This window comes from Alosa alosa, chromosome 17, assembly GCF_017589495.1.
Source record: "Alosa alosa isolate M-15738 ecotype Scorff River chromosome 17, AALO_Geno_1.1, whole genome shotgun sequence".
NCBI lineage: Eukaryota > Metazoa > Chordata > Actinopteri > Clupeiformes > Clupeidae > Alosa > Alosa alosa.
Genome location: NC_063205.1, coordinates 399,439 through 414,489, shown reverse-complemented (window position 1 = coordinate 414,489; position 15,051 = coordinate 399,439). Strand labels below are relative to the sequence as shown.

General features: G+C 41.6%; 1 protein-coding gene across 5 annotated transcripts in view; it reads right to left on the bottom strand.

Annotated features, from left to right (window-relative positions):
* ahcyl2b (adenosylhomocysteinase like 2b) overlaps positions 1-15,051 on the bottom strand; it is a 74,321-nt gene that overhangs the window by 15,982 nt on the left and 43,288 nt on the right. For all 5 annotated transcript variants that reach the window (XM_048267869.1, XM_048267870.1, XM_048267871.1 and 2 more), the window contains 6 exons: positions 13,467-13,583; positions 7,230-7,293; positions 5,417-5,505; positions 4,387-4,457; positions 2,367-2,461; positions 680-778 (listed from right to left, as the gene is read on the bottom strand). In XM_048267869.1, coding sequence (XP_048123826.1) covers positions 680-778; positions 2,367-2,461; positions 4,387-4,457; positions 5,417-5,505; positions 7,230-7,293; positions 13,467-13,583 — 535 coding nt within the window. The remainder of the gene's footprint in view (positions 1-679; positions 779-2,366; positions 2,462-4,386; positions 4,458-5,416; positions 5,506-7,229; positions 7,294-13,466; positions 13,584-15,051) is intronic.

Genomic DNA, 15,051 nt, shown 5'->3' with positions numbered 1-15,051 from the left:
TGTATTGTGTGTGTGCGTGCGTGTGTGTATTGTGTGTGTGTGTGTGCGTGTATTGTGTGTGTATTGTGTGTATGCGTGCGTGTGTGTATTGTGTGTGTGTGTGCGTGTGTGTATTGTGTGTGTGTGTCGTGCGTGTGTATTGTGTGTGTGCGTGTGTATTGTGTGTGTGTGTGTGCGTGTGTGCGTGTATTGTGTGTGTGTGTGTGTGTGTGTGTGTGTGTGTGTGTATTGTCTTGTGGCGTGTGTGTGTCGCATCGCGTCGCGTGTGTGTGTGTGCATGTGTAGCGTGTGTGTGTGTATGTGTGTGCGTGCGTTTGTGTATTGTGTATTGTGTGTATGTGTGTGCGTGCGTGTGTGTGTGTGTGTGTGCGTGTGTGTATTGTGTGTGCGTGCGTGTATTGTGTGTGTGTGTGTATTGTGTGTGTGTTGCGTGTGTGTATTGTGTGTGCGTGTATTGTGTGTGTGTGTGTGTGTGTATGTATGTATGTATGTATGTATGTGTGTGTGTGTGTGTGTGTATGTGTGTGTGTGTGTGTGTGTGTATTGTGTGTGTATTGTGTATGTGCGTGTGTGTGTATTGTGTGCGTGCGTGTGCATGTGTATGTGTATGTATTGTGTATGTGCGTGTGTATTGTGTGCTTGTGTATTGTGTGCGTGTGTGTATATTGTGTGTGTTTACCTCTGCCAGCAGCACTATCCTCTTGCCATCAGGCCAGATGACATGATCCACCTGAGATCTCACACGCTCCCAAGTCAGCTCAGGGGTCCGAAGGCTTGCCTACACACACACACACCTACCACACACCTAGGACTCTCGAATCTAAATATTTCTGAAGAGTTCAACCTAATTAATTTGAATCAATGTTGTAGTTTCTCCAAACTTGCACCATAGTTCAACCTTATTGACTTCTCCCAAGATCTTATTTATGATGTTATTTATGATTCTGCCTCTTATTTATGGTTCTGCATTGAATCAACACCGTAGTTTCCCCAAACCTTAGCCTCCTAACCCAAACCCTACCCCATAGCCTCCTAACCAGGCTGCTCCTAACACAAGCCTACCCACACTATTTTTTCAATAACTTTTCCAAAATCTAAGGAAAAAAGGACATGCATTTACATTTAAAGCTGCAGTTGGCTTAAGATTTTTGATCATGTTCCTGAAACCGACACTATGCTCCGACAAGAACAATATCGTCGGCGGTTTTAGAAAAAAAACCAGCACTTTTACCTCCACCTAGAGCGGAGTTATTTGTTTTGCAAAATTCACAGCTCCCTGTTGTTCTAGTCGAATCAGAGAACGTGAAATCTGACATGAATCACAGTCTGGTGCAGTGTAGTCTTTGCTAGCGAGCACAAGCTTCGATGAGAGGGTGCTTTCCGGTGGTAGTGGGGGAGGGGGCATGAGAGTTGTAAACACTAAACATTTTTGGCTAAGTCCCCTCAATCGAAGACTTACAGCTGCAGCTTTTAAAACCGCGGTTGTTTTTAAGTTTGCCAATCCAACTAGCGTTTCAGTCATGACATACGCAGGTTTTTCCCATATCGTCCCTTTTAAAAGAACCGAACTGAGTCCACTAAAAGGGGACCAGAAAGAGGCCAAAACAAAGGGACTCCAGTTTATTTAGTATTCACATTGGGAGTTCATTTCAAAGAGAACTCGGAGCACACACACACACACACACACACACACACAGGGTGCTCTTACCACGTCGATCAGACACACACACACACACACAGGGTGCTCTTACCACGTCGATCAGACACACACACACACACCGAGTCGCTCTTACCCGCGTCGATCGAACACACACACTACACAGGGAATGCTCTTGCGTCGATCAGACGCACACACCTGAATTACACACAGTGCTCTTAGCGCGTCGATCGAACGCACACACTGGGCTTACACAGAGTATCTTAACCGCGTCGATCGAACACAGACACACACAAGTGCTCTTAACCGCGTCTGATCAGACACACAGACGCACACAGGGGAATATAACTCTTACCACGTCGATCCAGACACACACACATGCACAGGGTATCTTACCGCGTCGGTCAGACACGCACGCACACCACACCTACCCTACACACACACACAGAGTGCCTCTTACCGCGTCGATCGAACACACACACGAATTACACACAAGTGCTCTTACCGCGTCGATCAGATTACCTGGGCTACACAGGGTGCTCTTTACCACGTCGATCAGACACACACACACACACACACACACCAGGGTGCTCTTAGCACGTCGATCAGACACACACACACACACACACACACAGGGTGCTCTTAGCACGTCGATCAGACACACACACACACACACACACACACACACACACACACAGGGTGCTCTTACCACGTCGATCTCAGTGTTGGAGTGGCCCATATTGCACACAATGCAGCCGTTCTTCATGCGGTCCAGATAGTCCCTCACCACCACATTCTTATTGCCTATGAGTGCACACACACACACACACACACACATTATTCATCTCACACGCACACACATTAAACACACACACACACACATTAAACAAACACACACACACAGACACATTATTCATCACACATGTGCGCACACACACACACAGGCGCGCGGGATCCTATTTTTGACCAGGGGTGCTGAATAATAAAAATAATGGATGTCCTAATTTATCTCCCCTCATAAAATTGACATCCAGTTGTCTCTTCGCAGTAGCCACTCACGTACTTTGGGCTTGTCGTATGTTCGCTCCAACATCATTTGCCAGAGAACGCCATCCCGATGGTTATGCCCCCGCAATGGAACTCCTTCACGAGCAAGAAGCCTAATAGATCTGAACAACAGCTCCAGTGCAGTCCTCGCGACTTTCTGTTCGTTTCCTACATTTTCAGATATAATTGCTGATAAATTGCCTAGGTTTTTGGTTGAGAGATGCCAGCATTCTCACCGACTCCAGGTGAAGGCCAGAGCAATCATGGTTGGAAAATTTGCTTGTAGCTTTGCGCCAGTTGGCAAATCCTCCACTGATAAAAGAACTATTTCCCTCGACATGACGGAACCCCTTCTCTTTAGCTTTGCAGCACACAAAACACAGCACATAGTCCTTATCCGACACATAATGTAGCCATTGCCACTTTGAGTACCAGCCTGGCTGAAAAGACTATTCAAAAGTTTCTGTCCCAAACCTCTTTCCAGGATAACTGAAGTCGCTTGGCTGACAGGGCTTTTCGAATCCTTCTAAAACATTAACGTTAGTGCTAGATGCAATGATGGTGCTGCCAACGTTAGCCGAGATGCTTGCTAACGTTATTTCAGAGTCAGACTCTGGCTCTTCAGCTGCCCCAACAGAGTTTGCCTCAGCGGTGGACGAGGAAACATCAAGTACAACATCAGATGAAATCTTGCTAATTTTTGCCACATTACTATGGCGGATGAAAAAAATTGTGTATCCTTTTCTGCGACATATTCTTTTCTACAACTAACTTTCCAGTCAACTAGTGCTAGCCTCAGCCTGCTCGCTCGAACGTGAGTCACGTCACTGACTCACGTTCACGTTGATCTCTATAACTGTTCATTTTTAGTAGCCTATATTCGAACCTATCCATAACCCTTTTTTGCCGTTTGACTCATCATTTCACGTACAAAAATATTAATAATGTCAGACAGCGAATTAGTAATTATTTTAAAATATATATAATCATTTTTAAAAAATCCAGCTCCTGCCAGCAGGGGGTGCTGCAGCACCCTCAGCACCCCCCATCCCGCGCCCTTGCACACACACATTTAAACCCACACACACGCACGCACCCAAACACACAGATATATTGACAAGAGCACACTCTGACATGGGTTTCTGAGCTAAGAGTGTTTTAGGTGAGGTGTGTGTGTAGGAGAGTGTTTTAGGTGAGCAATGTGGGTTTCTGAGCTAGGAGAGTGTTTTAGGTGAGGTGTGTGTGTGTACTGTGTGTGTGTGTGTGTGTGTGTGTGTGTGTGTATTGTGTTTTAGTGTATTTAGGTGAATTTTAGGTGTGTGTTTTTGTGTGTGTGTGTGTCGCATGTTTGTGTGAGTGTGTGTGTGTGTGTGTGTGTGTGTGTGTGTGTGTGTGTGCATGTTTGTGTGTATGTGTTTGTGTGACTGCAGCTTTATTGAAAGTGTGTGAGGTGAGACTAGCTAGTGCGACTAACTGATCTAATTTACTGCTGGTGTGTATGTACTATGTGTGTGTGTGTGTGTACACTATGAGTGTGTGTGTATACTATGAGTGTGAGTGTGTGTGTGTGTACTGTGTGTGTGTGTGTGTGTGTGTGTGTGTACACTATGTGTGTGTGTGTACTATGTGTGTACTGTGTGTGTACTATGTGTGTGTGTACTGTGTATGTGTGTTTAGAATACCTGTGCAAGTTATGACAATGTCCACTTGTCGGATGACTTCGCTGAGTTTGACCAATCGGAATCCATCCATACTGAGAGAAAAAGAGACAGAATAAGAAAATCTCCTTGAAATCATTTGATATGTTGTCGATGTCCTTTTTGCTGCTATATATGGGTTTACGAGACCATTATATTGTCACATTCTGTTTTTATTTGCATTTTACACAATGTCCCAACTTTTTCTGTTTTGGGGATGTATCTATGGATTAGCTCACCAGGCCTGCAGGGCACAGATGGGAAAAGATGCATATTTTGTGTGTGTGTGTGTGCGTGCGCGAATGTGTGTGTACGTATGTGTGAATGTGTGTGCGTGTGCGTGCTAGGGATGTAACGATTACAGGTATAATGGTAAACCGCGATAAAAATGTTGACGATAACAATTACCGTTTTTTTGTAAATATCATAATCATGGCTTATTACCGCAGTGTTGAAACCGTGTGTTTAATCCTTCCCAGCTTCATCTGAGCCTGCTTTTGACATACAGTAGGCCTGGTACAATAAAACAAAACTGGTACCCTACTGATTCTGTTGTCTAATTGATGGTTTTAACTGGGATTCGGATTAGGCTACACCTCATTTTAAAAGGCGGAACCGCAAAACGTGCACTGTATCATGTAGCCACTCTCCATCTTTCTATGTTCCCGTCCACATGAAATCCATTCCACTCACGTTATCAGGAGAACACAGTAGCCTAAAGTTTTATTTTGAACACTTACTTTGGTCTCACTCATTGGATCCAAATAACAGAAATAGCAAACTCCAAGTCATGGTAGGGTAAGTTAAGCTATAAGCACATAGCCAATTAAACATGAAAAAGTGAACGGGACACTTTTTGAAACTATTTCAGCTTGTGTAGGCCAATCAGTGTTTTCTGAACATATTGAACATACTTTTAAAAATACTGTGATAATACCGAAAACCTTGATGCGTGTGTGGGATATTATGTGTGTGTGTGTATTATGTTATTGTAGCGTCGCGTGTGTTAGCTCACCAGGCCTGCAGGGCACAGATGGGGTCGATTTCTGTCACATAGACGATGGAGCCCATGGCCTTCAGCGCCGCACTGCAGCCTTTCCCTACCTGCCTGCACACACACACACACACACACACACACACACACACATATATATATATAAAAATACACACACTTACATATATATGTGACCCGCCATATGAAAACCAGCAGCAAGTCGGCCTCGACGAAATTGCGCAAAACACAATTTAAGCTTTTTTTTTTTATTAGTGATTTTAGTTTTTTTGCAGAATGTGCAAGTTGAAGTCATGAAGAAGCCTCCATGTTTCGAATAACAGCTATGGTTGTATTAAAAGTATACATTTTAATCCGTTGAAATTGGGCATAGTTTTTGGAAAAAATTTGCCTCTCTCTTTGTGCTGGAAGTTAGCTAATTTCCATACTGAACTACGCAGTTGGTCATTGACGTGCTTTTGTTATTTTTTCGGCCAATCAGCTGCACATTACAAGCGATACACATGGCTACTTAATATACAGCGACCCTGGTTCAAACTTTCTCCAGAGCTTATGTAAAAAATACAGAGTGATATAGCTGCCAAGCTGTCAATAGCTGCCAAAAGAGAGTAGCAGGACATGCGAATCATTGGCCATCTTGAGGCAAACAGACATACAGTAGTTACTTCGGCAATGACTACATCCAGCAAAAAGCCGCAGACGAAAAGAAAGTCCTGAAAGTCCTGAAGTCTGCAGGAATACTTTTCTCATGGCGTAAGTAGTCCCTGTTACATTGCAATCCCTGCTACATTGCTTGCTAGCTATCTACATTGTTATTAGCTAGCTCAGTACTGTCGTTTAAAGTGATATGCACATCGAAACTAAGCTGTAATGGGAGGTTTTTGGCTAGTAATGTGAGCAACTGCTATTCATTTGAATAATGCTTGAATTGCATGAACGGACTGATGCTATCGTAACACCCCCAATTATCCCCACTTTTGTTCAGAAATTCTAAAACAACGATGTGTTTTAACACTTCAATAAATAACATTTGCTAAATGAACCTTACATTTTTCAGTAGCCATAGGTGTGTAGATTTAAACAAAATCTGGTTTGGTTCTTAACGGGAGAATTTACTACCTGAAATACCTGAAATATTGTTTACCACGCTCGGAGTTATAGTGCTGGCCTGATGGATGGCCTATTTACGTTTCAACGGCACATGAACGGTTAGACCAAGAATTCTCATCATGAAATTAAAATTCCACTGGAGCTCCAAGGGGTTGTGTACACGCAGCCTTACAACACTGTTTACAGCTCTTTGAGTCACGGTAGGACTCGAAGAGCTGTAAACAGTGTTGTAATTTGCATTTGAATATCACCGTTAACTCATTTAAATGTCACTCAGCAACTGTAGGATGACATCATAAAAATGTGCAGTGGTCTCTTTTTTTACAGACCTGTACAGGAAAGAACATGCCCATATATATATTAATGTGTGTGAGCAAGAGTGTGTGTGAACACCCATATATATTAATGTGTGTGAGCAAGAGTGTGTCTGAACACCCATATATATTAATGTGTGTGAGCAAGAGTGTGTGTGAACATGTAAGTTTGTGAGTGTGTGCGCGCGAGTGAGAGAGAGATAGAGAATGTGCATGTGTGTGAATATGTGTGTGTGTGTGTGTGTGTGTGTGTGTGTGTGAGTGAGTGAGTGAGTGAGATAGTGTGTGTGTGTGTGTATGTATGTATATGTGTGTGTGTATGTATATATGTGTGTGTGTGTGTGTGTGTGTGTGTGTGTGTGTGTGTGTGTGTGTGTGTGTGTGTGTGTTACCTCTCCATATCCACACACCACCACCTGCTTTCCTCCAAACATGACATCAGTGGTTCTCTTCAACCTTCGACCCACAATCACAAACACACACACAAACAAACAAACACAATGTCAGGGGTCAAAATCCAACTCAACAAGGTACTTAATGTGTATTGCAGGGATGTGCATTTCAGGCAAAAATCTTATTTGATAACCATGCGTGTGCGCGCGCACACACACACACGCACACACACACACACACACACACACACAATAAGAGGAAGCGAGATAGAAGGGCCACTATTGAGGATTCCAGAATTGATTGATTTCTTGATTGATTAATCACCACTATGTGGATACTGTTTTTAGAATTTATTTAGATTAAGTGTTAGTTAGTATAATTTGTATTTTAGTATATTATTTATCTTCTACGGTCCTTATTGCTTAGTTGTGTTTTTATATTATATACTTTTAACGACTTTTTCTGCTGTTAGTGAATGTGTTGTCTGTATGCTACTGAGACCTTGAATTACCCCTGGGGATCAATAAAGTATCTATCTATCTATCTATCAGGGCCACTATTGAGGATTCCAGAAGGGCTGCTATTGGCTATTGAGGATTCCAGAAGGGCCAATATTGAGGATTCCAGAAGGGCCGCTATTGGCTATTGAGGATTCCAGAAGGGCCGCTATTGGCTATTGAGGATTCCAGAAGGGCCGCTATTGGCTATTGAGGATTCCTAGCTGATGTCACAGATGCGAGAATTCTACTGTTGCCATTTTGGGAGTCAACGAAGCATATTGTAACTTAACTCCAAGGTTAGCGTCCAAGCTTAGAGGTCTCAATTAACTTTAGCCCAAGTCTTCAAGTCTTTATTTTTCAACCGATTTAATTTTAACATGCCGTATAGCCAACGGGGTATGCATAGGTGTCTTATTTGGAGTAGGCTTAGTGGAAAAACAAATTTAGCATTAGACAAGGCAATTGCAGCAGCGATTTCGGCTACCACAATTTTGTCAACTGTAATCTCAATAGTGATTGAAAGCCTGTCAAACAACGTGCTTAACCCTTACGAGCCCGACCGTTCTAATTTCGTTATAAAAGTAACAATGACCAATCGTCTAATATCTCAGCTGTCCAATGACAGCTGAGATTGAACAAGCTTCAATTTGATATGATTGGTTAAGGGGTTTATGGTGTAAAATGTTTTGGATACTTGAGAAAATGTATTTTCACTTGAGTCGGTGCATTTGACGTGGACAGCCGGATGCCATCTGCACTTAAGTTGGAGTTTACCTCGACTGGAAAACACACAGCTGGATAAACTGAGGTAATATTGTTTTTACATCAGTTCTAGTTATGGTTTATCTTAATTTGAAGTCCTTAAATCATGTTATTTGACAGTAATATGCTTTCTTATCAGCGTCAACATTATGGCTTAGCGGGGGGGCTAGTGCATCGTCACGTAACTTTAGCTAGCTGTTTAATAACTGCTTGCAATATTCTCGTTTGCTTTTGATGTCAGTTTGATGTCTATTTATTTTCTAGTACCAATTTGCTTGTTAGGTAAGCATTATATTAGCAAGACAGTATAGCACGCGCTGCGTTTCAAGTTGCGTTACGTTCTGACATGAAATAAGTTGAGCAATATTTTTACTCCTCTCAATATGTAGTTGTAGAAAATAAGATGTGAAATCACATATTCTGTCAGAAATGTAATTAACTTATTGCCTTTCCTCGGGTTGTTACCTGTAGTGTAGTCTGTAGTGTGAACTATTTTAGCTTGTTAACTTCTAAATAACAAATCAGACGTGCTTGTCTCAACATTTTCTAAGATGGCATGACTTGAAATAGATGAAGCACAACTCCTCTCAATATGTAGTTATAGAAAACATGATGTGAAATCACATATTCTGTCAGAAATGTCATTATTGCATTTCAGCAGTTTGTTACTAGGTGAAATGTAATCTGTCTTTATCTTGATGCCAGCCAGGCAATCAGATTTAGGGTAGCTAAACCCATGTGTAATAAAATGACTTTTCATACTTAGAAATATTTCGAGTATATTCTGAGGATGCTTCAATAGTTTAGGCTACCTCTTCTTTTGTGTGCATACATGCACAAATCTGTAGTTTTGTGATTTTATTTTTTACATTAATAAAGGTATTTTTATGATTTCGCTGTTGTTTCAGATGGAGGATGACAAGACCTACACAGACCTTCTCGCAAGCCTGAAGAGGTAGCTGACTGCTCATGAGCTTGCGTTCACAATGCTGCAGACCATGAGGGGACGGATTTATGTGCCGTCCGTAGGATGGTGCAGACTTCCACTAAAACACTGTGTGAAATAGACTTATGTTCTTTTTTACTCACATTGTTGTCCCAGGCATATGTGGTTTTACCAACCGGAAGGAATGGGAGCTTGTGCTTAGTAGGCCGTCGTATGCAAACAGTGCAGGGGCATGGGACAAAGACCTCAAGAGTTTCACAGGTTTCTGGGATTGATCATTTACATGGGGTTCACTTCCCTCCCTAATATCCATTGCTACTGGGGAACCAAGTCTTGGCAGGGATCAGGGGACGTTGACCAAATGATAAATACATATTGTGTACTCCAAAAAACGCAGAATACCAGTAAGCACTTTTTCTCCATTGACATTGCCGTTGTCAGTAACTTCTTGTTATTTCAAGTTTGACAATGCAATACAGGATCTGGTGTTGAACCTAGGTTTGGTAGCTACAGCCAGAAAGACTTTGGAGGAAATCTATCACAACAGCCGGCAGGCATTTCCGTTGAAATTTCAGCCTCACCTTCTGCTCCAACTACTACTCTGTCGTCTTTCCATCAAGTACATATTCCTGTACAGCAGGAACTTGTTATAAAAAACGTACATAATAAAACTAAAGTAGCTTGTATGGCCCTAGACCTAACGGTAGGCGACTTTGTTTAATTGATAAACAAATTGCTGTCAGATTTGGCATTCTGCAAAAGGGGATGCGTTTAGTAATGAGTCATAGCTCTTCTGTGTTCAACCTTCAGGTTCCCCACCCCACCTTTCCTTATCCTCCTCTGTAAGTGTGTGTGTGTGGGTATGAGTTTGTGTGTATATGTGTGTATGTGTTTATTCTCCACAGGCTTCTTCTAAGTATGTAATCCACTTTCAAATGTTTAGAACTAATTGAGTTTTGAGTGATGTTGATTGTAATCCTAGCTTTTCATAAATAATAATACATTTTATATATGTATATCATTTTCATATTATACTGATTTATATAAGGAAGTTGTATTTGTTGAATCAAATGTATTTTATGTCTCTTTTCCGAAATGGTCTTCAATGAATACAGTATACTTACTTCCTGTATTACTGGTAAGGTACAGTAGGTTTTTTTATGTCATTCTTATTGACTGTAGCATTTGCTTATATACAAATAAATGGTTTATTCTTATAGACCATTGTTTCTGACTTGATCATTCGTTTTTATGCATACTTTATGTTGTTGGTGAGAAAGTGAATGTGAATTCTGTCAACATTCTAAATCCCGTTTCCGGCATTTTTTTACACTGATTTTTTTTACACTAAACTTATCATAATATAAGGTTAATGATATTCCAATACAGTCTTTTTTGTTAAATATCCCACAACTTGCTGAACATTTCATACACTCTATATTTTTCTCTATCTTGTAGTTCTCTATCTTTTATGTGAATGAAATTAGAGCGCGCAACAAGAGAGAGGCACCCCCAAAGTGGTCCTGCGCACACGCGTGTGTCTCTGCGCGGGTGGGTGTCTCTGCGTGGGTGTCTCGGGGTTCAATTGAAGTCAGAGTTGGTCCGTCCAGTGGGGCCGCTGCATTATTAGATTAACGTCAGACAGCGCTGTAAAAGTTGTGGGAATTTCTCGCATTATGATGGCTAGAGTTGCGGGACTTTTATTATTACGCTCAATACTTGCACATACCCGCAACCCCCCGCTGAAATATAGGCCCTGGTTTTAAATGTGCATCTTTTTTTTCTCGCACACTCTCAGAGGTGGACTAGCATTTAATCTGCTGCCGGCTTGTCTCTCCACATCGCCCAAAATGCTTGATTGCATCATATTCTCCACATTTTAGATACATTTTGGTGTACCACATGGTATTTTCTTTCAGTGAATCTTTTGCTTTGCAATTTCCTTCCTGCCCTCCTCTTGGCTGCCTTCACTCCTTCGTCTTTATTAACATTATTTTTGGCCTCAATAATCCAGCTACATAGTCTCCGTTTTTGGTTTTTGTGAAATACATCTCTAAATAAATGCGACTTATAGTCCGGTGCGACTTATATATGTTTTTTTCCTGCTCATGACGCACTGATGCGACTTATACTCAGGAGCGACTTATAGTCCCGAAAATACTGTAGTGTTTCCCATACATTGACTTATTTTTGGCGGCCCACCACAATATCAACGTTAACCACCACACAATGATTTTCCAGGTTGTACTAAATTGTGCTTAAATCTGGTTAGCATCATAACCACGCTGTGCTAATTCTACAAACCAACCACCACAAATAGAATTCAATTCTCTGGGAAACACTGTATTATGTAAAATGTGTTCCACTACCCCCTCTCATTCTATTGCCTCCTTTGCACACACCTGCCCTCCCACCCATACGGCAAGCAGATCGCAGCAGTGTTCACGAAGTTCCGAGGTGTGCCCTTTCAGGCTGTGCAAGCGGTGTGCAAACTTTTTATTACTGAAAGAAATGCACAAGATGCTGTTCATTTTTAATCGGATTCCCACTACATTAAGATAGGCCATACTGAAACTTTGGTAAGAACAGATGTATTTGTCTAAAGTGTTAGCACTGGTTGTATTTCCCTGAGGTGTAATGGCAAGTAGGCCCTGTGCCCGTGTGCCCTGTAGCCTGGCTGCCGGGTGAATAAGGCGAATTTGGATGAACACCTGCTTTTACCGGGCGGAAATATTTCACCGCAAAATGGACGTGCGGTTTCATGGGCAGTTTTCGTAAATACAGGGAAATACTAAATCAGGCACATTTTACTCTTTTCCTCCTACCTTTTAACACGAAACTCCCACTTTCCCCAGACCCTTCTCTGGATGCATATGCATGACACAGGAAAACGCAATTTTCCATTTTCAGATCCTGCGACAGGCAGTCGGTTTTACCCAAGTACGGCCTGTTTGTAAATAGCTTGCATCGGTTAAGTCAGGCGCAATTGGAAGCAGGCGCAAATGGCTTGATAAATCTACCCCTCTGTGTGAACTTCCTAGGTTCTCGTGGGGAAACCGGACTGCACCACTATGGGTAAATAAAGGGGTTTCGTGAGTGATTAGTGGAGGGAACCATTATGACAGGGGTGTTTGAATGTATATCACTAGCATGGGATTTTTATCTGCACAGCGTTTTTTTGGTGGGAGAAGAATGTTGTATACTATTGTGTTTTATGTTTGCTTGTTAGATTTATTATTTGGTAACTGTGAACTTGAATGCTGCTGGTGTACAATTATTCATTTTTAAATATGTACTACTACTACTACTACTAATAATAATAATAATAATAATAACAAAAATTATTTTGTTACATTTTGCCCATCATCATTTTATTACATTTTTTTATCTCTTCAACATGGTGAAGTATACAGTTTTTTAATTCAACAATGATATCGGATTGGTTTTGGGTATGAACCGATACGCAAAGCCCTGGCATCGGTATCAGTATCGAGACTGAAAAAGTTGAATCGGTGCATCCCTAAAATAATAATAAATAATAATAATAATAATAATAATAATAATAATAATCATAAATAATAATAATATGTTTATTTTAAATAGCGCCTTTCTCAAACCCAAGGTCGCTTTACATAGTAGGAAGGCAGGGAAACACAGTAACAAACAAACAAAACAATACAACAGAGACAAGTTATCTGTATGGAGCTATGTGTTGGGTGTGGAGGAGAAGTGATCATTAAACAGAAAGGTCTTGAGATGTGCTTTGAAGAAAGGAAGAGAAGGAGGTAGGGGGAGGAGTGCTTTGAAGAAAGGAAGAGAAGGAGGTAGGGGGAGGAGTGCTTTGAAGAAAGGAAGAGAAGGACAGGCACGAAGAGATTGGGGGAGGAGTTCCAGAGTTTGGGGGCCAAGGCACTGAAGGACCTGCCACCCAGGGTGGAGAGTCTGGAGCGGGGGATAGCCAAGAGGGTTAGACATTCTACCTGAACCTTGTTTAATTTGGTCAGTTTATAGGTCACACACACACATACCCATCCAGAATGGACTCTCGGCAGCAGTAGAGGTTGTCAAACTTCTGTTTGGTCACCGAGTCGTTTACGTTCATGGCAGGAACACACAGCTTCCCCGCCTTGGACAACTGGTACAGTCTGCAAACAAACAAACACATACAGTCTGCAAACAAACAAACAAACAAACAAACAAACAAACAAACAAACACAAGATTGCCTTGCCCAGACAACTAAAAACGAAATGAAATTAAAACCCAAACCATCTACCTGAAAATGCACTTATGCCTACTTATGCCCTTGAAAAAACTCTGTGTGTGAGATGCGCTCCTCCCAATTCTACAGATGACCACTACATGGAGCAGCTAATCTGTGTGTGTGTGTGTGTGTGTGTGTGTGTGTGTGTGTGTGTGTGTGAGATGCGCTCTTCCCCATTCTACAGATGACCACTACATGGAGCAGCTAATCTGTGTGTGTGTGTGTGTGTGTGAGTGTGTGTGAGATGCGCTCTTCCCCATTCTACAGATGACCACTACATGGAGCAGCTAATCTGTGTGTGTGTGTGTGTGTGTGTGTGTGTGTGTGTGTGAGAGTTGCGCTCTTCCCCATTCTACAGATGACCACTACATGGAGCAGCTAATCTGTGCACTATGCTTTTGGCAACACAAGTTTCCGTTACATTGTGAATGAATGAGTGTGTGAGTGAGTGAGTGAGTGTGTGTGAGTGACATTTGGATGTTTCTCTGGTTTCTGTGTTTTAATCAGAGAGAATGTGTGACTGAATGAGAGAGTGTGTGTGTCTGTAAAAAAGGTAAGTGTGTGTGTGCGTGTGTGTGTGTGTGTGTGTCTGTAAAAAAGGTAAGTGTGTGAGTGTGCGTGTGTGTGTTTGTTTGTGTGTGTGTGTGTGTGTGTGTGTGTGTGTGTGTGTGTGTAAAAAAGGTAAGTGTGTGTGTGTCTGTCTGTAAAAAAGGTAAGGCCATCCTTAAAAATATTCTTGTTTGCAGTAACAGCCAAAAAAATGAAAAAATGGGTCGGTAGGTAGGTCAATATTTTTTTTTTAAGTAAAAAAAAAAAAAAGTACAGTTTTGGTCATTGTGATTACGTAGGTATGAATTTAAACAATTGTGCATATTGTGACGTAACTGACTGGGTCCTCAACCCGTGCCTTCAGGCGCATCACTGCAAACCTCAATCTGATGCAGGTTATGTAGACCAGCCTTTCTCAAACTTCTTTGACCTAAGGCCCAGTCATGGCAGACTTTGGGGTCATAGGGCTCATCTACACGTACCCAACCCCACTCCCTCCAAATCAAATTGTCATCATCACAATCATTATTATGCCTAGATTGTTATACATGCACTTTCACTTAAATGTTTTGTGACATGCACATCAGAGGACTGCTTTAGTAATGTAAGATATAATTAGTTTCATTACTTTTGCATGGTTGCATGATGCTTGCATAAGATAATAAATACTTCTCAAAACAGCAACAATTATATGGGTGCTATTGTTTTGGGATGTTTCCTTCATGCAAGCATCATTGGTAGGAAATGGAGAAAAAAATACATGTTTTTTAATGAAGTTTAATTTGAATGCCTGAAGGATTCA